At 30.7% G+C, this 26861-nt stretch overlaps 2 protein-coding genes across 3 annotated transcripts; both read right to left on the bottom strand.

Moving 5' to 3' along the window:
• Window positions 1-163: 163 nt before the first annotated feature.
• On the bottom strand, window positions 164-3393 carry LOC130665032 (uncharacterized). Its single transcript, XM_057465274.1, has 3 exons — window positions 2896-3393; window positions 2043-2355; window positions 164-1945 (listed from the first exon to the last, which is right to left on the bottom strand). Exons 1-3 carry the CDS (start codon window positions 2907-2909, stop codon window positions 380-382), a joined length of 1893 nt encoding a protein of 630 aa, XP_057321257.1. The 5' UTR covers window positions 2910-3393; the 3' UTR covers window positions 164-379.
• A 2359-nt stretch (window positions 3394-5752) lies between these two features.
• Window positions 5753-26607, bottom strand: LOC130665033 (leucine-rich repeat-containing G-protein coupled receptor 5). 2 transcript variants are annotated; one of them, XM_057465276.1, is made up of 8 exons: window positions 26452-26607; window positions 12657-13155; window positions 11536-11758; window positions 11097-11236; window positions 7974-8126; window positions 6867-7047; window positions 6645-6784; window positions 5753-6357 (listed from the first exon to the last, which is right to left on the bottom strand). In XM_057465276.1, the coding sequence occupies exons 2-8, from the start codon at window positions 13003-13005 to the stop codon at window positions 6077-6079; spliced, it is 1467 nt and encodes a 488-aa protein (XP_057321259.1). In that variant the 5' UTR covers window positions 13006-13155; window positions 26452-26607; the 3' UTR covers window positions 5753-6076. The 2 variants fall into 2 exon arrangements, with proteins under 2 accessions (XP_057321259.1, XP_057321260.1); XM_057465277.1 differs by lacking the exon at window positions 26452-26607 and adding an exon at window positions 13256-13274.
• Window positions 26608-26861: the final 254 nt, after the last annotated feature.

Raw genomic sequence — 26861 nt, 5'->3', positions numbered from 1 at the left:
TTTTTCTCGGAGACGAATTAGAATTTTTGAAAATACGAAATTTCTAGCCCTCTGTTAAGGTTTTAAAAAACGCTAAAGATTCTCTATTTAAGGTTTCTAATGTTTGTCCGTAAATTAAATTGAATTGAAAATCGGTTACCGTTAACCCTTAAGTCCTCGAAAACATGGAATTTCCTTAAGTACCCCGTTTTGCCCCTCCCTCCCCTAAATTAACGGGTAACAATAATTTGAGCTTTAATTAAAAAAAAAAAAAAGGATTTTTTGGGACAAAAAATTTTTTCCCGCTTTTTAAAGAAAAATTTCAAAAATGAAAAAAAATGACATCTTATGCAAATAAATAAATTTATTAATAATTTTCAATACATATTAAATTTGTATTTCAAAAACCCGACAATGAACTCTCGCTCTCAGCCATCAACAAAGAAACAGTTCTCACACCATGTAACGGATGTGGCGGCAATGGCGGCGGGCAATTATCAATCCCACTTTCTTCTCTAGCCCCCCCGGCATCTCGTATCGATTCATACTCATTAGCAGCAATACCTATCGGCGTCAAATAATCAATTTCGCAGTTGTCTCTCATCTCAAATTTCACCGGTTCGCCACTTCCGGTGGCCAAATTACCCACCCTGACGCCCCGCGGCAAAACCATGGCCTCCACGCCCCCGTGTTTAACCATTACCACTCTGCTGCTGCCTCGCAATAAGCTTGGATTGTTTCTGACAATAAAAAAACAACCGCCCGCGCATCCGAGACCGAACAAAACGCTCACTATTGTGTACAGAGACAATACAATTGCTTTGTCTTCATTCGACAGCCACAAATTTTTTTTGCACCCATCATCATCATTATTATTATTGTTTTTAATTAATATACTTTTACAAACGCAATTAAATCCACCAGAGCTAATGTTTCCTTCCTCTGCTCCCATTGCCTCTAATTTCGTTTTACTTAAATTTATTTCTATTAAATCCAACGAATTATTACAAATTATTTTAATTAAACTATTATTACTATTTATTATTTCCGTGGTGTCAGTAGAAGAATTGCCACAGAAATCAGCATCCAAAAACGACAAATTTCTATTTCTATCAGGACCTAAACATTTTGGCATCTCGGTAACCAAATTTGGAGCCTTCATAAGAAATTTTTGTATCCAAATAAATTTACAGTCGCATTGCCATGGATTATTTGTCATGGTGACTTTGAAATCCGGATTGGCGGTCAGTAATTTAGTAAAAATATTATCCGGAAGTGTGGACAATAAATTGTTGGTTAAAAAAATTTGCTTGAGACTTTTGCAGGCATCGAAAGTGTCAAAATTTATGTGGGTAATTTTTGAGGAATCCAAGTAGAGAGATTTGAGATTAGGGAAACTTGAAAAGATTTCTTTAGAGAGGATGGGAATATTGTTGCCTTGTAATGAGACTAATTGGACGTTTGATAATTGTCTTTCTTTTGTTGGTTCATTACCGAGGATGAGGCTGCGGCTGGAATTAGAATCGGGTCTGGGACTGGGACTGATCCTAGAGCTGGTAATGTTGAGAAGAACGGCTAGATTATCAATAGATCGATCCAATTCAATTGTCTCGAGGGTTTCAGCGACATTCGATAGCAAATGCCGTTCGGCGGCGTTAATTATGTTGTTTTGTACAGCGAAATTACGCAAATTCGAAAGTTCTTTGAAGACGGATTTATTGAGAACGGAGAGTTTGGTATTCACTAGTTGCAAATTTCTGGTTGTTATAAACAAGTCGGAGAGAAAAGCTTCAGGCTCGATTTTATCCAGCTGACAGTCTTCGAATCTAATTGACTCGACGGCTAGATTTACGGAGGGGCTTAAATTTATCCAGGATTTGGTCAATTTATTTGAGGGAAATCGGGCGCTTTTGAACACCAAGTCAATTGATCTTCTGGATCCGGGACTCGGGCTTGGGCATCGGTCCTTGAAGAAGAAAAATTTATTAGAGCGTACGAATTAAATGCAAGTGAGACGACTTTTGTTTTATTTAATGGATGACGTAAATAAAGGAAAAAAATACCTGAAAGACGGATAAGCAAGAACCGATTTGTCCAGAATCGGACCAAAAAATTGAACTGAAAGTAATAGTTTTACATGAAGTAATGACGCAATAACTCTCGGAAGACATTTCAGATCTTGCAATAAGACTTTTTGCGGGATACGGGATCAATGTTGTGGTAACACCGGTTTTTTCTTGAACTTGCACTTCTTTGCAACAAGTGTCCTCATCTCGTGGTCGAGTTCCTGTGCGGTCGTGGCTCCAAAAAAATAACAGTAACAGTCCAATTACCAAGCCAGTCATTCCAAAACCAATTGCTTTAAATTCTTCGACCCTTCAATTTCACTTCTTATTATTTTTAAATCAATCAGATTCTTTTTTTTTCAGATATATATGATTTCGTGGTTATTTGAGATAAATAGACGTCATAGGGGATCATTGGAAAGGAAATTGAATTTCCTACAATTTTTGACTCATTGCAAAATATTCTCAGATCAGTAATTCAAAAGTTACAGCCGTTTAAAAAGTTTTCCTATTTTTCAAAAAATTACCACAACTGCATTCACAGTAAAAACAGCTGTAACTTTTGAAATATCGACCCCACAAAATTTTTTATTGATACTAAAATTATAGGAAATTAAATTTCCTTCAATTTTGATCTGATTAAAAAATTTCATAACATCAATATTTAATGAGTTACATCTCAAATAAAATGACTCCAAAAATAAAATCACGTAAATCATAACTCTGACGTTAATTCCTACACTATTTTATATTCTCATCAAACATGCAGCAAATTAAATCCCTTTTCCTCACCCCATAACGTCAAATTATCAGCTAATTATAATTAATTATCTCAATTAACACAAATTACCTCACTGTACGCATGACTCTGACAGACTAGAGCATCTGCAGTCCGATAAAACAAAAGTATATTTTTTTTATAAAGTAAAATCAATAAATTATCAATGCCAATGAAATAACAATAATAATTATTGCATATATTTTATTCACTTGGAAGTACAGATAGACAATTTTAATTTATAAGAAACAATTACATACAAATATTTATTCTGGTGAATTTGGGCGATCGCGAACTTGTTTAATTTTTTTAATTAACCATCATTACTGTAAATATCAATTACCCAAGTAATCAGTGATCAGTAATCATCACAGTAATTATCATTACCGCCATAGAGTAATTACTATCAATTTAAAATCTAATAATTGATTAATTCACGTAAAGAACAAGAGTAAGATAAAATAGATAAATTTTATATATTTAAGAATTTTTTTTAAATTTATTCGTTAAATTATTTTTTATTCAAATACGATCACGCAGATACAATTCACGTGCGCAACAAGCGTTAATTTATAATTTCACTTCCTATTATATATCTGGTACTTATATTATTTATTTATATTTATTTAATTGGGGAGAGGGACGTTCTATCTCAAACTAAAGGTAAATAATTTTTTTTATTTAAACGTAAGTATGCAGCCATAAATGCACACTTGGGCATTTTAAATTTATATTTATAATTTATTAAACACTTTTTTTTTTTTTTTTTTAATAATTGTAAGACTGTACAAAAATACGCTTATTTAATAATTATAAATTAATTAAATATTTATCCGGCGTAACTCGGGTCCGCCTACGGCGATTCGATATGTCATGACATGGTTCTTATCCTTACCCATAACTATTTTCCATATTATATTTTATCATATATATATATTTTTTATTAATATTTAAATGTAACTCGTTATAGATTTGAAACTCACTTATGGAACTAGTTTATTTTTTATGGGATTGTGGGTTAGATAATATGCCGCGTGCGTTTCAAGAATAAATAGGGCCAGCTTGAAATCGCAGTTGGCGTATTTACAAAAAATATATATTTTTTTTTTTAAACTAAACCCGAGTAAAAATTTAAAGCTGCTTTGTTACGTCATTCGTTTGAGAAAACGAATTACAAGGGCAAATTACAAGGGCTGTAACTTTTGAAATACCTGTCGTATGATTATTTTTCAAAGGACCTTTTTTGTAGGAAATTCAATTTGCTAAAAAATATATCCACAAGTTTTTTTCGGAAAATCAATAGTTTACTCGTGACAAGCGTTCATAAGCCCGACACAATTTTATTCAACTTTGAATACAACAAAACTTTCAGCAGCCATAACTTATAAACTAATAATCCTAGGGTAATTTTACTGTAAACTTTTTTTGTTAATCATTAAATTTCCTACAAATTATTCCTGAAAATTTTTTTTGTAAAACCAGTAGTTTAGTCTCGGCGGCCGTTAGAAATTTATTTTCTCAATCTCGCCCTTTTCTACGCGACCCATCGTTGGAAAAATAAAATAAAGTTTTCACCCACTTCTGGGATGAAAAAAAATATACATTATTTATATGCTTTATTATATATTATAATATATACTATACTATATATTACGGCGTAGATAAAACAGATAAATTTTTCACGGTTCCCAGTACCAGGAGATATGTTTATGATTTTTATGGTCAAGGTAACTATCATAACTATATTTATCACACTACAATAACAATATATTTATATTTATATATATAACGTACTGGAAAACATTTAATGATATGTATAATCGTCCTCGTTTATTAAAGAGGGCTGTGACTTTCATTTAATTCTAAAGTGCAAAGCGTGCTATCCAAATTTATATTTAATTTATTTATAAATTTTTAATTATTCATATAAATCAATAAATATATATATGTATATAAGTACAAAGTACTTATATAAATATATCGGACTCGTGTTTATTCTAAAAATTAATACCTACGCAAATAAAATCCCGCTGCAAGTGTTCGTTTCCTGTTGATATAAATTATTGGGAGTACAAATGTTACAACTCACGCGTAATTATGTCATTGCTACATATCCAGTACTCTATATATTTAGTTATTTATTTAAACTTATAGTTAATTTATAAATAATTGCGTAATTTTACTTTTTATTTATTGAGGAGACCGCTAACTTTTTAATGCCACCGCGCGTGCGCTTACAAGACTCAAAGGGGCAAAATGGGCCGAGTATTTTCTACTAATTATTTTTCTTTAATGTAAATTACTGAAAAAAAGTCAGGGGAAAATGGACAGTTATAAAATTTTTTTGATTTTTAATTTTATTTTTGGTGGCCCATTTTACCCCGAACTTTTTTCGCGTCCGTGTATTTTATTTAAATTTTTTACTGGACTGATTTTATATTTTTTTAAATTTTTGACAGCCAATTTTACCCCTTATTTTTATTTTTAGCGCAGCCTCCAAAAATATCGAAACCCAAAATAAAAATTTTTTTTTGAAAAATTGATATGTAGGAATTTGACAATTTTATTAAAAGAAAAAATATTTTTTTAAATTTTTGACAGCCCATTTTACCCCTTATTTTTGTCTTTAGAGCAGCCTCCAAAAATATCGAAACTCAAAATAAAAATTTTTTTTTGAAAAATTGATATGAAGGAATTTAACAATTTTATTAAAAGAAAAATATTTTTTTTTTAATTTTTGACAGCCCATTTTACCCCTTATTTTTGTCTTTAGAGCAGCCTCCAAAAATATCGAAACTCAAAATAAAATTTTTTTTTGAAAAATTGATATGTAGGAATTTGACAATTTTATTAAAAGAAAAAATATTTTTTAAAAATAGTTGGCAACCATTTGATATGTATAAGACTTTGTATTTTTTTTTTTTTCTAATTTTTCTTAAAATTTTAATAATTAGTTGCAGATTGTCCGAGTAAATTTAATTGTAATCATTATATATTTAAAATGGTATAATTTTTCACGTTAGTTTCTCATTGTCTAGTATAATTGCTTTCTTTACATAGAGGTGAAAGTATCGTGAGAAATGAAAAATTCATGAATGTGTAATAATGATAAATAAACACAAGTTAAGTGGAATATTTGTTTTTGTTAAGAAATAATTCAATAACATACTAAAGTATTTGTTGAAATAGTAATTGCAACTGTAATTGTTGTTGCAGAGCTATTGTTATTACTAAATATATTTATTTAGTGATGTTACTGAAACAATTTTGAGGTTATAACGTTAACAAAATGGAGTACCGGGACTATGTAGAGATGGTGAAACGCAATAACATTTGAAGATGATGATATTTTACCAGTTTTACTAACGCAACCCATTTTCTCGAGAGGTAAATTCTGGAGCACGTACTCACGTCTTTCATTTAACATCATGCAGACTGTACGTTTTTTCGACATTGTGTCGTCGTCTTGACCTTTTAAATTTTTTAACCAGTAGGGAAACCATTGGAGGTCACATGTACAAATTAAAGGATTATCTGTAATTTTTTTAAAAATTTTTATTAAAAATTCGCGGTTTCGCGCACGGAAAAAAAAAATTCTTGACTGAAGGTAAATATTCTTGATTCAAGAAAATTTTTTTGGAGACTTAAATTTTCTCAGATAAAGTAGAAATCTCCGACCAAGACGAATTTTTTTTAACCAAGACAAATTTTCTTGGCTCAAGAAAATCGTGACTTGGTTCCCAAAAACGTTTGTCTCCAAAAATATTTTCTTGACTCAAGATAACTTTTTTTTCTGTGCGGTTTTACAAAAATTAATTTACCTGTTATGTCGATCATAACTAGAGTATCGATCATTCCTTCGGTTATTTCTTCGGGAATGTGAGTGAGTTTGTTATTTCCCAAATTTAGTGACTGGAGCGAATTCAAATTGTCGAATATCGTGGGCGGTAAAATTTTAATTCTATAAAAATAATTATTTTAGTTGGAAAAAAGTAATAATTGGATTGGAAGGAGAGCAGGAAAATGTCTTTTGAGATAATCACAAATTTTTCTGAAGATTGAGAAAGGATATGGAATCGCCGTATCCTGCAAACGCGTCCTCCGGAAGATATGTTATGTTATTAGATCTAAGATCCAGGTGCCGGAGACGGTGAAGACGTCGAAGTGCATCGCTCGGTATTACGTGCAGATTATTTTCTCCCAGTCTCAGATATTGAAGATTTTCTGTGATAAAAAATTTTTTTATTTTAACTCTTAAAAATAAATGAGATAAGTAGACGCCATAGGTGATTACCAAAAAGGAAATTTAATTTCTTAAAACTTTAGTACTCATTAAAATTTTTCTCAAACCAATTTTTTAAAAGTTACAGTCGATTAAAGGTTTTAATTATTTTTTCAAAAATCTAAACTTTATTTTACACTTAAAATAACCATATCTTCTAAAATATTGATTTTACAAAAATTTTTAATGATACCGAAATTATAGAAAATTAAATTTCTTAAAACTTTAGTTCTTACAAAAAATTTTTTAAAATCAATTCCTTAAAAGTTACAGCCGCTTAAACGTTTCGATTATTTTTCCAAAAATATAAAATTCATAATTTACACTTATTATAACCATATCTTCTAAAATATTGATTTTACAAAAATTTTCAATGAAATTGAAATTGTAGAAAATTAAATTTCTTAAAACTTTAGTTCTTACAAAAATTTTTCGAAAATCAATTCCTTAAAAGTTACAGCCGCTTAAACGTTTTGATTATTTTTCCAAAAATATAAAATTCATAATTTACACTTATTATAACCATATCTTCTAAAATATTGATTTTACAAAAATTTTCAATGAAATTGAAATTGTAGAAAATTAAATTTCTTAAAACTTTAGTTCTTACAAAAATTTTTCGAAAATCAATTCCTTAAAAGTTACAGCCGCTTAAACGTTTTGATTATTTTTCCAAAAATATAAAATTCGTAATTTACACTTATTATGGCCATATCTTCAAAAATATTTGTTTTACAAAAATTTTCAATGACACCGTAATTGTAAGAAATTAAATTTCCTTTTCAAACATCACCTACAATATCTATATATCTCAACTTATGGAAAAATATGATAATCGATTAAAATGGAGTATTTAAAATTTATTTACCCTCTAATCCGATAAAAGCATCGGGATCAACATGAGTAATTCTATTGCCTTCGAGTTCCAAAGAGTTTAATTGCGTCAAGTGTGAAAATACTCTAGCCGGTACTTGGCGAATTTGATTATGCGCCAATACCAGCGAGTCCAAACTTTTTAATCCTGCGTTAAAAAACAATTTTAATCAAGCGTTAAAATAAAGGCCCGTTACATCGTTACAGTTTACACTCAAGAAACCGCTTAAATTGATAATTATTCGGGTTAAGTAACAATAAAACTATTTTTCAGCCGCAATAATTTTAAGTATCCCATAAAAATTCATAGCTCTATTGTGGCCGTAAAAGCGAATGAAAGATAAAAACAAAAAATGTGAGATAACACAGAGCAGGGATGTTTTATAGAGCTTTTTGTAGGAGTAGTTTATCCTGCACTCGCTTAAAAAAATCCCTAGTTGTTTCATTTAATCGCATTCTCTATCCTCTCATTTACATTCTGTCTATTCGAGTTCTGTTCATATTTTTTTTTACTTTAATCTACTTATAATGGTTATAAATATGAATATGCAATACCTGAGTGCATCTTATGAATTTGATGAAAGCTAATTTAAAAGCACTACGTCTATGTGAGATCAGTGACCGAGATAGTAAAAGTTCATTGAAAAATTCACGTTCGCATGAGAGTAAAATGGCTAAAGCTTTAACTATACTTTAAGTATCTTTTATATATATGAGGATGGAAAAATGAACTATAAACTAGAAAATAATGTCCGCATAAAAAGTTATACATACAAGAATGAATGTGATGTTGGGTCATGTTACCCGAGATTTAAAACCCGTGAAATGGTTTCTCGCGACCACGCGACATGTAATCTACACTAATAAATTACGTCTTTTTTTACCACGAATTGTCAAATGTTATCTGACATCGAGTGATTTACCTAAAAACGACCCATACTTTTTTCTATTGGTAATTTTACCTCAACTGCTTATTTTGCAGCATCAGTTTTAATTTTTGTATCCAGAAAATCGGGAGTTTATTTTTCTTATCAGTGATAAGGGCATTAAATTCTGATATGGATACAAGGATATTTTTTTTCCTACACGGAAAGAAAATTATGGGAAGTTTTGTTATGCATTATGGGAATGGTTCCCATAATGGTATGGGAATAGTACCTATACTACTATAGGAATGGTTCCCATATATTATGGGAACCATCCCCATAATAGTATGAGAATAGTTCCCATACCATTACGGGAATGGTTCCCATAATGGCATGGGAATAGTTCCCATAATGGTATGGAAATAGTACCTATACTACTATAGGGATGGTTCCCATATATTATGGGAACCATCCCCATAATAGTATGAGAATAGTTCCCATACCATTACGGGAATGGTTCCCATAATGGCATGGGAATAGTTCCCATAATGGCATGGGAATAGTTCCCATAATGGTATGGGAATAGTACCTATACTACAATAGGGATGGTTCCCATATATATTATGGGAACCATCCCCATAATAGTATGAGAATAGTTCCCATACCATTACGGGAATGGTTCCCATAATGGCATGGGAATAGTTCCCATAATGGTATGGGAATAGTACCTATACTACTATAGGGATGGTTCCCATATATTATGGGAACCATCCCCATAATAGTATGAGAATAGTTCCCATACCATTACGGGAATGGTTCCCATAATGGCATGGGAATAGTTCCCATAATGGTATGGGAATAGTACCTATACTACTATAGGGATGGTTCCCATATATTATGGGAACCATCCCCATAATAGTATGAGAATAGTTCCCATACCATTACGGGAATGGTTCCCATAATGGCATGGGAATAGTTCCCATAATGGTATGGGAATAGTACCTATACTACTATAGGGATGGTTCCCATATATTATGGGAACCATCCCCATAATAGTATGAGAATAGTTCCCATACCATTATGGAAATGGTTCCCATAATGATATAGGAACTATTCCTATAATATTATGGGAACTATTCCCATAATGTTATGGGAACCCTCCCTATAATATCATAAAATTTTTTTTTTGCACAATAGTGTAGAAATTTCCCAAAATTTGAATTTTCTTGAATGTTTTGTGCTAACAAAAAATTCTTGTTAAAAATTTTAATGTTTTTTTGCCAAATACGATTTTTTTTTTCAATGTTTGAATTTTTGTTTTTATGTTTAATAATATTCCTGTGTATTGTAGAAGTAATTACCACACTTCTTTAAATTAATTTTTTCATGATAAAATGGGAACCATTCCCATAATATTATAGGAATGGTTCCTATAATAGTATGGAAACTATTCCCATAATATTATGGGAATGATTCCCATAATGGTATACGAACCATTCCAATTGCATTATGGGAATCATTCCTATAATATTATGGGAATGGTTCCTATAATATTATAGAAAGTATTCCTATAAATTATAGGAACCATTCCTATAATTATAGGAACTATTCCTATAATTATGGGAAACATTCCTATAATTATAGGAACCGCTCCCATAATTTATGGTCGTAATTCCTATGATGGTATAGGAAAAAATTTCACAAAATTATGGGAACCGCTGCCATGATTTTCTTTCCGTGTACAGAATTTCACTTTCTGAACAGAAATATTGGAATTTTTATTGACGTCAGTATATTCCTTTGCTCCGATTTATTAAAAAAAAAAAAATGTTTGAAGTAAAGTTATAATTTTTTAGTTTCACAACTTGGGTCGATAAAATATTAACGCGGAATATTTAATTTCAGCTAACCGGAAAATAATAAATATTTGCATAAAAAAAAAAAAAAAAAACTGAAGCTGAAATAAAATATTTACCTAAAAGTATAACTTGCATGTACAATGTTTATTTTGAAATTAAACTTTTCCCGCTTTCTCATTTAAAAAAAAAAAATTAACTGTAAATATTCCAGGAATTAAAAAAAATAAATTTCCTATCCTCGGGTTCCGTCCTCTATAATTTAATAAATTTTTCATTCCTTTCCACAAGAGACTGTCCCTTTTTCTTGTCAATATAAACCCATGAAAGGGAAGCAAATAAACATAAATAAAGTCTAAAAATATATGACAAGTTGTTTATTAAAAAATATAATACCTTCAAAGTCTCCTTCTTTGATAGTTGAAATTCTGTTTTCCTGCATCTCCAGTTTTTTCAAAACATCCAGGGATGATAGTGCAGAGGTCGGTATGTTTGTCAGAAGATTTCCTCCGAGATTCAGTCGTTTTAATTTCCGACTTCGTAAATTGTAAATAAATAAAATAAAATATTTGGTTTAAATGAAATAGTACCGGTAGCAGTAACAATAATAATAATAATAATGATAGAGGTAGACACGAGCAATGTAATGAAAGCTTTAAATTGCGTTACTCATATACGGTGTAATAAATAATAAAATACACGAGTGCCGAGAATATTTAGTCCTTTGAAATGAAACTTTTTGACGACATACCAAAGCGGTAATGCAATTTTAATCATTTTTGCGACATATTTAAATATTTAAATTTTTAATATAAATATATTAGTTTAATCTTACTCGTCAAGGCCTTTGAATGCATCTGGATCAATTACGCTTATTTTATTTTCATATAAACTCAGTATTTCCAGAGTGTCCAGTCCAGCAAATGATTTACTACGCAACTCACGAATTTTGTTTCTATTTAAATTCAGAATAATGAGGGCGTGAAGGTTTGTCAGCGCTGATGATGGAACAGCTGCCAGGGAATTTTGTGATAAATCTAGTTGAGTAAGTCCTTTTCCTATAATAATAATTATTATTATTATTATATAAATGGGCTCTACATAAATGAAAATTGTAAATTAAATTGAGTTAATGAGGTCTAGGTACGTTTTGACAATTGTGACAATAATAACTATACTATTTTATTTGGTTACTTATAACTTGTCAAATATATGAGGTAGATTCATGTTGTTTATGGTCATTAGAAAGGGAATTTAATTTCCTACAATTTCGGTAATGACAAAAATTACTGTGCGATCGATCGTTAAAAAGTTACAGCTAATTAAAGCTTTTGATTATTTTTCCAAAAATACCAAATCTACAATTTATACTTAAAACGGCTATATCTTTTTAAACATTGATCCTACAACAATTTTTATTGATACAAAAATTGTAGGAAATTTAATTCCCTACAATTTTAGTCTCAGTAAAAATTCTCCTAAGACGACTAGTTCAAAAGTTACAGCCGTTTGAACAATTTGATTATTTTTAAAAAAGTATATAATATATATAATCAGAGTTTATACTTAAAACGGCTATATCTTTTCAAACATTGATCCTACAACAATTTTTATTGATACAAAAATTGTAGGAAATTTAATTCCCTACAATTTTAGTTTCAGTAAAAATTCTCCTGAAACTACTAGTTCAAAAGTTACAGCCGTTTGAACAATTTGATAATTTTTAAAAAAGTATATAATATATATAATCAGAGTTTATACTTAAAACGACTATATCTTTAAAAATATCGATCCTAGAAAATATTTAACGGAGACCAAAGCTGTAGGAAATTGAATTTCCTCTATGAAGACCTCCCACAACGTCAATTTATCTTAACTTACTGAGAAACTCTAAATAAAAGTAATTTCATCTCAACTATTTTTTAAAAAATTCCAAAACAAAATTAAGTAACTTACCAATTGAACTAAGCGAGGATTCTTCAACCGTAGCCAAACTGCTGTTGTGAATCGCCAGATGCTGTACCACCAGTCCCAGAAAAATGAACCCTTGTAGCTTAGGCAAATTGTTGTGTCTCAATTTAAGATAAAAAATAACCGCGTTCTGTGTTTTTAACGCCGTCAGCGCGGAAGTTATATGCAGATGGTCCGTGCTCTCGCAAATGACATCCAGTCCATTTTTTTTAACCGAACACGAGCACGGTCTAATGTCAGCCTGATTCGGACACCTCGCGATTGTCTGCCCCAGCCCTCCGCCCACGCAAATAATTACAACAATCCACGTCATCCATGTCATAATTTTCTTCATCTTCACTTCGTATTAAATTTTTTCGAAACTTCCTCACTTTCTTCTCAAACGAATTATTGTTCTTCTATTTATTTCAATTCTCTTATATTTATTTTTTTTTCTTATCTACAACTACTGGTTCCCATCTTCATTATTTATCCCACGGCATATCTATTATTAAAACATAATTAAACACAATATTAATAGTAATACACAGGTAATTACAATTGATTTAATTAATAATAATTAATTAATTAATTAATCATTGTACGTAATAAACTTCATCGCATGTTAATTATTATTTCCATTCACTCTACACATCCGTAAGAAAAAGAAATATATAAATGTATATGAACATGCATATATATATATTTCAAAAGATATTACAAAATCACTTTATCACTAAGTATTAAAAAGTAGTGTAATAATAATGATTAAACTTTCATGTTTCAGGGACGTATTTTAAAATGCGAATTTTTTTTTTATATATTTAATATATTTAAAAATATAGATCACTTGTTTATTACTAATGCTAATATTATGATTACTGTTATTATTATTATGAAACGACGATAAGCAACAAATAGATAACAAGGTCAATCAGATTAACGGAGATAAACATAAAGCGAATGTATATTATTATTATAAATATATATTGGACATATGATATGACACTGGTGTTGTTACTGGTACGTATTGCCAGAGGTATCTCTGATGTTATGTACCGAGACCTGGGTTACTCGCATCGTCATTTGCTTCCAGCCTCTGCTCTGCGACCGGGTAATGGGTTGCTTCCGGTTTTATACAATTATCAGATGTGCGTTCTATGATACTGTCATATATTTTTATTTATTTTTTATTTTGTATGAAAGGCAGAAGGGTTTTTTTGGAAAAGTGAGGGATGAACTTTTTAGATTTTGATTTTTAACTTCCCGCTAAGAAAATTGTAAATTTTAAAAAATTTGAGGAGTTATTGGTTTCGGTCCGACTTACGAAAATCGAATTTCCATCAGATGTCGACGTTTTGAGGTCCTAGGAAGCTATTCTGACTAATTTCAAGATGATGTCCGAGTGTATGTATGTACGTACGTATGTAAATACCTGTATCTTTTGAACGGATGAACCGATTTTGAACTTTAAGGTGTCATTCGACGCGGCTTGTCAATATCTTGAAGCTATGAGAAATTGAGCTTGATCGGTAGGGCTCGTTCAGAGATATTCCAAAAAATTCAATTTTTTCAAAAATGTTTTTTTTGGATAACTTTTAATGTGCTCGATGGATTAATTCCAAAATGGACTGGGCTCTAGAGCTTTATAAGCCGCGTCGAATGACACCTCAACCATCAAAATCGGTTCATTCATTCAAGAGAAACCTTTGTCGAAAGAATTGAAAAAAAAATTTTTTGTTTTTTTGGAATTTCTCAAAAACGACTCGATAAATCGAATTCAAAATTTGATCAGCTTTAGAACTTGATAAAATGCGTCGATTGCCACCTCAACCGTCTCAATCGGTTTATTCGTTTGAGAAAAAATGTAGAAAAACGTTTTTTTTCGAAAACAACGGGAAGTTCTTGAGCTCGAAAACAGCGGGAAGTTTTGGGGCTGGCCCGCAGGGTCAACTGACAGGCCGATTTTTTTATTGAGGATGTGCGGAGGCAAGGATTGAAAATGTCTTGGGAATTCATATCCACTCGTTTTAACTTTTTTCCGGCTACAAAAAGAGTTTAATGGGCTTTAGGTCTCTGTAGGCTAGAAGATTAATTGAGGTGATAGTTTACTGGGTATTAAAAATGGATAGAATTTTTTTGGGTTTTATGATAACGAAGAAAGAGTAAAATAAAAAGGGAAAAAATGGGCATGAAAAAAATTTAAACGCACGATTCTATTGACATTAGAAATTCAAATAAATTTTTTAATGAAAATTAAATTTACAAAAAAAAATAGGGTAATTTTACCTCGCGTCCAATTTGCTAGTTTTTGAATATTCTTTTGTAAAAAATATTCAGTGGCATTTGCCACTGGGTATATTAAATATACAAAATAACTTTGTTTGCATTTTCAACAAAATGTAAAAGAAAATGTGATTTTTTTCAATAGCCCACTATTTAGTTTACCCGGTGAACCGAATTGTAATAAAATATATGATTACTTTTGTCAAACAAAACTCTACCTCTATACCGCAAAAAAAAATTTAATATTTAATTAAAATATCAAAGGACGAAAACTAAATTTTCAATTTTTTCCATTTTTCGTTTCACTGCCCATTTTTTCGAATATTAAAAATTTATCTATTTCTATTTTTAATTATCTCCGAATTTCAAATAATAAAAATAATATTTCCACATCTTTCAATAACTTTTTGTTCACTCAACCGAATTTTTTCAATAATTACTAAAAAAAATATTCATATTCCGAATTAAACTTTTCCTCTAGTAATTTAAAAAAAATTTTATTAATTATCGATTTTCCCGTTATCTTGTAAATGATTTTTCTCCCGTGAATTAAATTTCTGTTTAAATTATTTTTCTTTTTTGAATAACATAAATTTCCATCTCAAAAGTTCTAAATGTCCAACATGAAACAATGAATGTCTAGTATAGTTGGAGACACGGGAAAATAATAGAAAGATAAGAGGAAATAATGGCGATAAAAGTTTGGACATTTATTGAAAAACCCGGAATGGGAGAAAACTTTAAGGGCAAGAGATTGAATCAAAAAAAAATATTTCCCTGTATGATTTTAATTATAAACAAAACCCTGTGACGTTGGTATATTTTCATTTCGCGTGGGTGTAATTTATTCGTTTATTTATTTTTGAAAATATTGACTGAAAAAAAAAATTTTATTGATAAAACTGACACTTGGTAGGCCGCACACGTATGAATGAAAATTATTTATATAAAATAAAAATAGCTGAGCTGAAGAAATTCAAGTAGACCCGAGAATTGGATCCAAAGGTTTCCAGTCTTAGAAGGCATGAGGTGAATTTTTTTTCTTTCGCGAAATTCTTTCAGCACATACAGCAGTGCACTTATTTTTCAATTTCTCGTTTACTTATTGAGCTTGCGTTTAAACCACTGGGGAGTATGTGCCATTTGTTCAAATTGCCAACTACAAAAGAACAAAAAACCATGTCGAGAAACTAAAATTGCTTTTATCTCAGGCGATCGAGTTATTTAAATCGAATAAGCGAAATACTAATGGAAGTACATTTTTCAGCTTTAATCTCACTAGGTTACTAAACTTACTTGTTACTTATTTCAATTGCGCTAATTGCTAATCGTGTTTTGCTCGACCTACTTTTTTTTTTGTTAAAAAAATTACACTGTAAAAAGAGCGGTGTTGAAAATGGACTCGTTTTAACTCAGCCCGGTGTTAAAATTAAATTACACCGGTGTAGGAGAAGTAATTCACCGGTGTTAAAAATACCGGTGTAAAAGCGAGGTAACCGGTGTAAATGCGGAGTAAAATCGGTGTAAAAGCGGGGTAACCGGTGTAAAAGCGGAGTAAAACCGGTGTAAAAGCGGGGTAACTGGTGTAAAAACGGAATAATATCGGTGTAAAAGCGGGGTAACCGGTGTAAAACGGAGTAAAAGCGGGGTAACTGGTGTAAAAACGGAATAATATCGGTGTAAAAGCGGGGTAACTGGTGTAAAACGGAGTAAAACCGATGTAAAAGCGGGGTAACTGGTGTAAAAACGGAGTAAAACCGGTGTAAAAAGCGGGGTAACTGGTGTAAAAACGGAATAATATCGGTGTAAAAGCGGGGTAACTGGTGTAAAAACGGAATAATATCGGTGTAAAAGCGGGGTAACTGGTGTAAAACGGAGTAAAACCGGTGTAAAAGCGGGGTAACTGGTGTAAAAACGGAGTAAAACCGGTGTAAAAAGCGGGGTAACTGGTGTAAAAACGGAATAATATCGGTGTAAAAGCGGGGTAACCGGTGTAAAAGCGGGCAAATTGCGTCCGCTTGGAGTATTAACTTTAATAATTATAAAACACGAAAAATGTCAATTCTTCATGAAAATTAATAAAAAATATCATTTATTAACAAGTATAGTGATCGAGTAAGTAAAAATATTCACAAAGCAAAATATTTTAACACCGGTGAAAAATATCTACACCGGCGGCGGCGTTCTTTTAACACCGGTACAGAATATTTACACCGGTGGCAGCGTTATTTTAACACCGCTTTCGGGGGTAAATTTAACACCGATAATTTTAACACCTTCACCACTTGGACGTACCTCGGTGATTTTTTACAGTGTATTTATAAATTTATTAGGTCGATAGATTAAAAAAAAAAATTTATTGAATAAGGCAATTTTGAAAAAAATCAAAATATTGAACAGGAAAAAAAAATTTAATTCGTTTAAAAAATTTTTTTTCTAATTCATTACAAAATCAATTAAAAACTTGAAAGCTTTTATTTCAAAACCAACTGCAAGTGCACTTTGAAGTTAAAAAAAAAATCACTTTAACTTACACTTGAAATTTTTTTATCAAACAAAAAGTAAATCGCAATTTATACAATTCAATCCTGATTTATTGCCTGAAAAATCTGTTAAATTTTCCAGTTCCGATGTATGTCAGCATTTCCATTAAAAAAAAAATAAGATAAATAAATAAATTCAACTCGATAGAATTTTTTATCGAACAATTCAAAAGAAATTTTCTCTCAGGAAATATTTCATCGTCATGAATAAATTTTCCATTTTTCCAGCGTTAATAAGAATATACGGTATAGTAAGTACTCATAAGTTTACTAGTGCTCTAAGTACCCGAAGGTTTTCCTCAAAAAAATTACAATAATAATCCCCGGAGGAGGAAATTAACTAGAGTGTAAATAGTACTTAAATAAAAGTATACTTAGCAACGAAGAGTACACAGATAAAAAGTTATGTGCCAACAATTCAAGTACTGAATGCTATCCCGAGTACTCGGATCTTTGCGAAATAATAATCGCAATATTTCAGAATTAAAAATTTTCCTGATTTATAGCGGAGCCAGTAAGTGAAATATTTAAGCCGTAAAATATCTATTGTTTATTATTTTTTTTTTATCTGTACATTTATTCGTTACATCCATTATCGGCTTTAGCAATCGATATGTCTCACTTTAGCCTCGAGAACAGAAGATAAGCCTATCCATGAATGCACTTCCTCCGGCACAATTACCTCCACTCAAGAGCTGGATCTTTAAATATTCAATCTCCCTCTACTCCATTATATTGACAAGACGACACAGAAAACACATTGTTTGAAATAAAATTGTGGAATAATGTACATCCGATTTACTTCAATTGTACTGAGACCATTTTAACTCCCTGTTCACAGATACTCATAATAAATCCTCTGAGAAAAAAAAAAAAAAAAAAAAATTCTCGCCAAGAAATTTTTAACGCGACTTTTATCGATATATCGTTAAATATATAAGATAAGTATACATAATATATGGTCATTGGAAAGCTAATTTAATTATCTACAAGTTTTGTCTAAAAAAAAATGTCGTAAAATCAATAGTTTTAAAATTATGCCTCTTTAAACAATTAAATAATTAAACAACTTTACCATAAAGAGCAAATGTTTTTTCCTTCAACTAGATATTAAAATATCTCTTTAACTATCGATCCTACGAGATATTATACAAGAGCATTATTATAGAGGACAAAATTTCCTTTCCAGCGATCACCCTAAACGTCTAATTATCTCGAACAATAATCAAGATTCAGAAAAAAAAAAAGTGCACTCAATAAATCATAATTTCGTCATACCCAGCAACCATTGACACGCAATTAATTATAAAGTAAAAAAATAAACGCGAAGGTCATAGCATTCTACTCACGTCTGTGTACGCCCAGAGAGTACTAAATAAAAGCCAGCGAGTTTGTCAGACATGTACATGTACATATAAGTCTATGCAACGTTGACTAAAACATAAACTATTTACATTTGGGAAACTATTCATACAGCTAACGTCATCTCCAGCCGCACATACTCCTCGATCGATAGCTCAATTTATTTTAAGGGTATAACACGAAGCTTACAGGCGAAACCAGTTCAATCCAGGCACTCTCCATCGGAAAATCACCTTCCAACCTCTGCTATAACTCGACTCTAATGCTATCAATACAACATTTATTATCATCTTCCATCCGTGCACACTTTAGCCCATTCCTCCTGTTACAGTGCAGACTGTACTCGGGTGTACATTATTTAATTGTCCCTTACTTATATATATGATATATGCACAGCCGACATATTCCTGACTATCAATAAATTGCGACAGCACAACCCACACGTTCTGTATTATCCGAGTTATTAACCAACTTTCGATAACGACCATACCCGTAAGATTGCTTTTAGTTTTCCTTTTATCTTTTGTATCAGTAACATATTATGGGTGTTAATAACTATCATAAAGTTAATTTAGTTACACAATATTTAATTGGTAGTAGGAATATGTAATACATTGTATGTATATGAATAATATGTGAGCAATTTAATCTATGATATTAATAAATGATACTTTTTTATTTAGATAAATGTATTTGCATTTAAATTATATACTGAGCTAATAAGGGGAGTACTAATTTAATAATTGATTACAAGGCAGACAAAACGGACCGTTATTAATCCGACCTTCCAGTTGCTGTAGAAGAAATTTTTTTCCAGGGGAGAAATGGAAAATTTCGCGGAATATGTATTTTTATGGTAAGAGGCTTGTAAAATTTTTTTATGGGAGATAACTCCGCACAACAAGAAGGTTTTTTGTTCCTTACGATGTCCTTTTGTAGAAAAAAACACGAAATCTCTAGAAAAAAAATTATTTTTTTCGCAATCGACGTCGGGCAGATGCAGGCAGATGACGCTGTCTATGTTTTTTAGGGAGAGAGACCCGAAAATTTTTTCTGATGGGAATAACTCCGTACAATATAAACATTTTTTGTTCATTATGATGTCCTCTAGTAGGAGAAACGGAAAAAAGTCTTAAAAAAAATTTATTTTTCGAATCCAGACCCATATGAGGATGAATGAAGACAAATGAGGATGACTATCTATGAAGAGTAGCCCGTAACTTTTTCCCTGTTGGGAATAATTCCATACAATACAAACATTTTTTGTTCATTACAATGCCCTCTAGTAGAAAAACCCCAAAAGAGCCCTGAGAAAAATTTATTTTTCGAATTCAGACCCATATGAGGATGAATGAAGATATATGAAGATAACTGTCTATGAAGAGTAGCCCGTAACTTTTTCTCTGTTGGGAATAACTCCATACAATACCAACGTTTTTTGTTCATTATGATGCCCTCTAGTAGGAAAAACCGACAAATGTCTTTAGAAAAATTTATTTTTTGAATCCAAACTCATGTGCGGATGGGTGAAGATTGGCGAAGATGACTGTCTATGAAGAGTAGCCTATAACTTTTTCCCTGTTGGAAATAATTCCATACAATACAAACGTTTTTTGTTCATTATGATGCCTTCTAGTAGAAGAAACAGAAAAAAGTCCTAAGAAAAATTTATTTTTCGAATTCAGACCCATATGAGGATGAATGAAGATGAATGAAGATAAATGAAGATGACTGTCTATGAAAAGTAATCCATAACTTTTTCCCTGTTGGAGATAACTCCATACAATACTAACGTTTTTTGTTTATTACGATGCCCTTTAGTGGAAAAAAACGCAAAACCTCTAAAAAGAATTATATTTTTTTGGTAATAGACGTCGGGCAGATACAGGCAGATGGAGGCAGATGCGGGCAGATGACACTGTCTATATATTTTAATGGAAAGTGGCCTGTAAATTTTCTCCCATGGGAGACAACTGCACACACTATTTTTTTTTAAATTCTAGAACTAATTAATATTTGTGTCGAAAATAAAAATAAAAATTTAATTACTCTTTACTTTAGAATGTAAATAACAAGAGAAAATTAAAAACGTAACATTTGAAAATTTTTAATTGACTTGTAAATGGGCGAGGATATTTCTAGCAAGCGATAAAATAGGATTAATTATCTATAATATTAAATTTAAATTTAGCACATATTGATTACAATTTAGCTCAGCATTTATTGCCTCGTAAAATGCTTTATTGTTTGAGCTGCCAAAGGTACTTGTAAGTAAATATTTTTATTGACTCATTAAATGTTAATAAATTTTTTTTATTGTCATTAGTTTTTAATTTTAACGTCAATTCAATTTAATTTATTTATTTCTCGTATTTTCTCTAACGTTTTTTTACGCGGACATGCCATGATTTTTGTGGATGACCGACAAGAAAGTTAATATCCCAGTTATAAAACTGTTTTATGGAATTAATTTACAGGGCCCGATGAGACGCTATCGTATTTCGAGGTGCGCTAGTAAATTCAAAGTAAAGGAAAAAGCTTTTTGAACCGTGACTACGCTGTAAAGAAGCTTTCAGGACTGCAATTACAATTCTACTTTACGTTTTGCCCTAAGGAGATACACGGTAACGAAACAGGAAATGAAATAATAATTCTAGGGATCCTCAATCTGCGTTCAAGTTTTTTTTTTTTAACTTTATGCTGTATGTATGGAAATTTTTAATGTCCGAGTTCATAAAATATTTACTTTGATACCGCGTATTGTGCACTCGCTGGTTTTCAAAAATTCATCTGACGTCAACTTCATGAGAATATAAAACGCGACAAAAATATATCAAAAATAAATAGATTTTTTATTTTATCAGATTTATCAAAACCATGGCTTTGAATATCAGCACAAAATCCAAAAGCTGATAAAAAATTAATTTTTGAAATTCTATTTTTGAATTTATTCAAAAACTACTTGACAGATTGATCTCAAAATTTTTGAAGGCCTCAAAATTTGGGAAGTTTTTGAAATTTTCTCAAGAAATATTCAAAGTGATTAATGAATTTCAAAAAAATCAAGAGTTTGTACATTTGTACACATGCGCACTTACTCAGAACCCGGGTCAAAAATGAAACTTGATTCAGGCTCGCTTTACCTTATTTTCTTTTGGAGTTATCGATTTGCTGACGATTTTTCGATAAGATCTCGACTTTTTCGACTTAAATTAAATTTTTTTCAACTTTTTGAACTTTTTTCATCTTAGTTTCAACTTATTTGAATTTTTTGATCTTAGTTTGAACTCATTCGTCCTTTCTTTGAGCACGATAGTCATTCACGTCACTTTTGACTTGCTGAACCAAGTTGAAAAAAAGTTATTTATTTGCCTTACTTTCGCCTTAATTTATAAAAATTATATCACCGTAGTTTGGACTTTTTCGCCTTATCATTTAAGTCGAATAAGTCTAAATCAAATCAATTTCGACTTGATTTAGACTTTTTCGCCTTGTATTTTAAGTCGAATAAGTCTAAACCAAGTCAATTTCGACTTGATCTTGACTTTTTCGTCTTAAAATTTAAGATGAGTCTAAACCAACCCTGGTTAAAAAAGAGAATTAAAAAGGATTGAGCCATGTACCGGGACCATATTTAAGATAGGATTGGTAGTATTAAAAAGGATTAAAAATATTGAAAAATTAATTCTTTCTAATGCTTTTTGATTCTCTTTTTTAATCAGGGAAGTCAATTTCGACTTGATTTCAACTTTTTCGTCTTGAATCGTGACTAAGTAAGCCAGTTAAGTCTAAACCAAGGCGAAAACTCAATGTATTTTATATCTCCGTAAAAAAAAGTCGAGGTAGTCTTATAAAAAACAGGTCCAAATTTCGACTTGGTAAACCAAGTCTAAATCAAGTTTTATTTCTGACCCGGGAATCATTAAAAAAAATTTCATATTTTTGAATTTATTCAAAAACTACTTGACAGATTGGTCTCAAAATTTTTGAAGGCCTCAAATTTGAGAAGTTTTTGAAATTTTCTGGAGAAATATTCAAAGTGATTAATGAATTTCAAAAAAATCAAGAGTTTGTACATTTGTACACATGCGCACTTGCTCAAAATCATTAAAAAAAAATTCATATTTTTGAATTTATTCAAAAACTTGACAGATTGGTCTCAAAATTTTTGAAGGCCTCAAATTTGGGAAGTTTTTGAAATTTTCTCAATAAATATTCAAAGTGATTAATGAATTTCAAAAAAATCAAGAGTTTGTACATTTGTACACATGCGCACTTGCTCAAAATCTTTAAAAAAAAATTCATATTTTTGGATTTATTCAAAAACTTGACAGATTGGTCTCAAAATTTTTGAAGGCCTCAAATTTGGGAAATTTTTGAAATTTTCTGGAGAAATATTCAAAGTGATTAATGAATTTCAAAAAAATCAAGAGTTTGTACATTTGTACACATGCGCACTTGCTCAGAATCGTTAAAAAAAATTTCATAGATAAAATACGTAATTTAAAATCCAAAATATGTTTTCATAAATTAAACGCGAGCCAATAAAGTTATCAAATGGCTCATCTGAGGATTATACTCACTCATCACCCAAGATTTACCCATTAACTCACAAATCACGATTAATTTCCAGCTCTATGAGTTTTAATATGCTCGATATCGTCACCATCAAGTGTAACCCGACGTCAGCCCTGATTAACATTTTTTTATATTCAAAAATTAAAATGTAAGGATTAAAAACTCATAAAACTTTTATAATTTTTAATTTGCTGTTATAAAAATAAATTGCATCTATTTCATTTTAGAGGAAACTTACGCACTTTATTATTTTTTTTATTACCGTTATTACCGACAAAAAAGTGGGTCACTGTCGTTAACGAATGCCGTTTCAATTCCCCATCTACTCTTTAATCTCTTGAGTCAATTTTTATTTTTAAATAATAACGAAAAATGGACATTTTCACCCACAGATTATTATTTTTAGTCTTATCGTCTCGTGCTCACTCGTCGCGCTTTTTTTATTTATGTCTGCACGAATTGAAAAAAATTCAAAAAAAAAAAAGTCACCTCATTAATTTCAATTTTTAATAACGAAAACAATTTTTATAAAATAAAATAAAATGTATCTTGTCATTTAGAAGGACAATATTTATTATTTCACATAAAAATTTATATATATTTATGCTCGGACTTGTCATTGGTCTGAGCGACGTCACGAGAGCCAAGGGATGAATGAGTTTTTTTACATCCCGTGTCAAAATAGACGTAAATTTGGCCTTAAAGAGCTATCAATAAATAAAAACTTGACGGTAAAATATTAGTAAATTATATAAATATATGACAGATATATATACAGTCAATTAAAAATAAAATCGAGCTAAAAATATTATAATTTTATTATGACAAAATTTATGAATTTAGTTTAGTTGAGTTTAGTTTTAAAGTCGGTATTGAATTATATCAAAGAGCAGCCAACTTTGAGTTAAAACTCGGGTCATTGGTTTTTTTTGCTTTTTTGTTTTATACATTTCTTAGTTTCATGAATCCAAGCGCAAGTACAAGCGCAACTATTTTACAGATAAACTTTCCACGACATTTAAAGACTTCTTGCAATATTATCTTACCGGGGAATGAAACTAGTGCAGACAGAAAAGTAAACGCGTGAAAAGTATGCGCGTGCTGGTGGGTGGAGCATTTTATGACGCCAAGTTTCAACGGATCACGCGATATAACATAACGTATTTTATTTAAGTTAGAAACAAGTATAACGAGTACTGGCGTATAGTACAGTGAGTTCTGTTCACTGATTGTACGCACGATTATTTAAATCTCTATGGGTCTATTCTTGTATTAGATTTATCTTTTAAATTATTTTTATATGTATTTTATTCTGCAATATCTATATACAACATTCACTTTTATTCTGCACTTGTACAGAAAAGGGGGTAAAGTGAACTTTCAAGAATTTTCAGCGACATTTTATTTCTAGTCACTAATTATTTGATTTGTTTTTAATTATTTTACGGTTTTTAATTTATTGGAGTGTTTTAAAATTTTGGGGGCAAGATGGACAGATAAAATTTTTGATTAAGGAGAGTAAAAATGGGGACGCGGCTCTGGAAAATAATCTGCTAAGATACTAAATTACTATAAATTGTTGGGTGGTCACTTTGCCCCCCGGAAAGTTGTAACAAATTACAACTTTTGGACGGATGAATTTTCTTCAAGTGTTGCGGCAATCAAAGAAAGTTGTCTGATTATTTTCTTTGATCGACCGCTAGAGTACTTTCCAAGTTATTTTGAAAGTTCACGGTATAATAAAAAAAATTAAATTTTGACAAATTTCAAATTGTATTGTTTCTTTAAATCATAATTTGATTAAATCATAAAACCAAATTTCGGATGACAATAAAGTTAGCAGACATTTGAGAATTTTTGGATTTTCTTAACAAAAAAATAAATAATAAAAAAAATATTTTGAAAAATTGCACGTATAATTTATAAAATTTCCGACATGTGCATTTTTTTAGAAATATTTTTTTTTCATTATTTATCTGTTAAAAAATTTTTTTTTAAATTTTAAATGTCTGCTAACTTTACTATCATAAATTTCGGACATTTTTTAGACATAAGACCCTTGTCCCTATTTCTATTCCTAATTTCCTAAAATAATTATTGCAATGTGAGGCAAATTGGGCCGCCTAAAAAAATTTTTAATAAAAATTTCACGTTGTCTAATTTACCCCGCCCATTTCCCTCAGTAAATTATAAAAAAAGATATAAATTCAATGATCCATTTTGCCCCTAATAGTAATTATTAAATCACTGGATAAATAAAAATAAAATTCCGTAGAATAAAAATGAGAGTTGACATAAAATTCCGACATTGTAGAGGAAAATACTTAATAAAATAATAAAAAAAATAAAAGTATACTCGATATATAGCCAGAGATCATACAACAAGTGATTCAACCCGTGCGCTGGTGAAACAGAGCCACTTGTTACGTGCTCAGACTCACCATTTACTCGTTTTAACACCAGCTAAAAAAATGTTAAAAGCAAAACAAAAATTCATGAGTGTATTGATTCCATTCTCCCTTACAATGGGTATTTTTATCACGTACTTCAAAGACACCCGTTTCCTCTAATGTATCTGGTTGTACTTTATGCTTTACGCTCTCTACTTGTTCATTCATGTCTCAAACAATTTATTTCAAACAACAGAGTAATCCAACTCAAAAGACAGATTAAATCCGTAATTGGAACCTCAACTTTAGATGTTAGAGTTCTGAATCTTAATCATTAGTCCCTGGATCTCAAGGACTGATTCCTAAATCTAGATCAATCGAGCCCCAGATAAACTCAAATCTAGATCTAAATTTTTTCCAAAGAATTAAAAATTAAAAATTAATTTTTATCTCAAAACTGCTCTAAAATAAAACGACTTTAGATAACAATAATAATGAGCTGATTAAATTGACATCAAGATAAAATTTATTATCTCTTGAAATAAAAATTTCTTGAGAAAATAAATTGCGGTTTAATTAAGAAAAAAAAAATTAATCACAGGATCACTTTCACTGGCGCATAATTTAAGTGAAATAACTGACCTGAGATTTATTAAAAATAGTTAAATGTCATTGGTAACCGATCGTGAACACTCGCGATGGACAGAACAATAGAAATCGCGTTATCACCTCAGACTGACTTACACAACCACTCGGACTTGTGTCAAAGTGCAAGTTTGTGTGCTCGGGGGTAGTATTTTTTGGCGCCGGCGCTGTAATTTCGCGCACCTGCGCCCTCCAGGTTGGCATACATACCCACTAAAACCCCACCCGCACCTTCGTCTCTTCTTGTTCTTGTAAGAACACCTGAGTAAACTATCCGTGTAGTATTTTTTTCCTTTGTTCGAGCTTTCCTAGCTAGCGATTCTACTGCCACTGGAAGAACCACCTCTACACCCCCGACTTCCACCTTCGCAAATTTACTTTATTTACTTTTTTTACTCTATTTTATA

The sequence above is a fragment of the Microplitis mediator genome, chromosome 3, assembly GCF_029852145.1.
Source record: "Microplitis mediator isolate UGA2020A chromosome 3, iyMicMedi2.1, whole genome shotgun sequence".
Classification (NCBI taxonomy): Eukaryota; Metazoa; Arthropoda; class Insecta; order Hymenoptera; family Braconidae; genus Microplitis; species Microplitis mediator.
This window is presented reverse-complemented; position numbering and strand designations above follow the sequence as displayed.

What these genes read in the sequence shown, in the direction of transcription:
- LOC130665033 (XM_057465276.1), bottom strand. Translation starts at nt 13,005, where the DNA reads ATGAAGAAAATTATGACATGGATGACGTGGATTGTTGTAATTATTTGC. An exon ending in CAAAGAAGGAGACTTTGAAG is followed by an intron (nt 8,127 to 11,096) that starts GTATTATATTTT and finishes TTTTTAACGCAG; the next exon opens with GATTAAAAAGTTTGGACTCG. An exon ending in AGTTATGATCGACATAACAG is followed by an intron (nt 6,358 to 6,644) that starts GTAAATTAATTT and finishes AAAAAATTACAG; the next exon opens with ATAATCCTTTAATTTGTACA.
- LOC130665032 (XM_057465274.1), bottom strand. An exon ending in CTTGCTTATCCGTCTTTCAG is followed by an intron (nt 1,946 to 2,042) that starts GTATTTTTTTCC and finishes TTCTTCTTCAAG; the next exon opens with GACCGATGCCCAAGCCCGAG.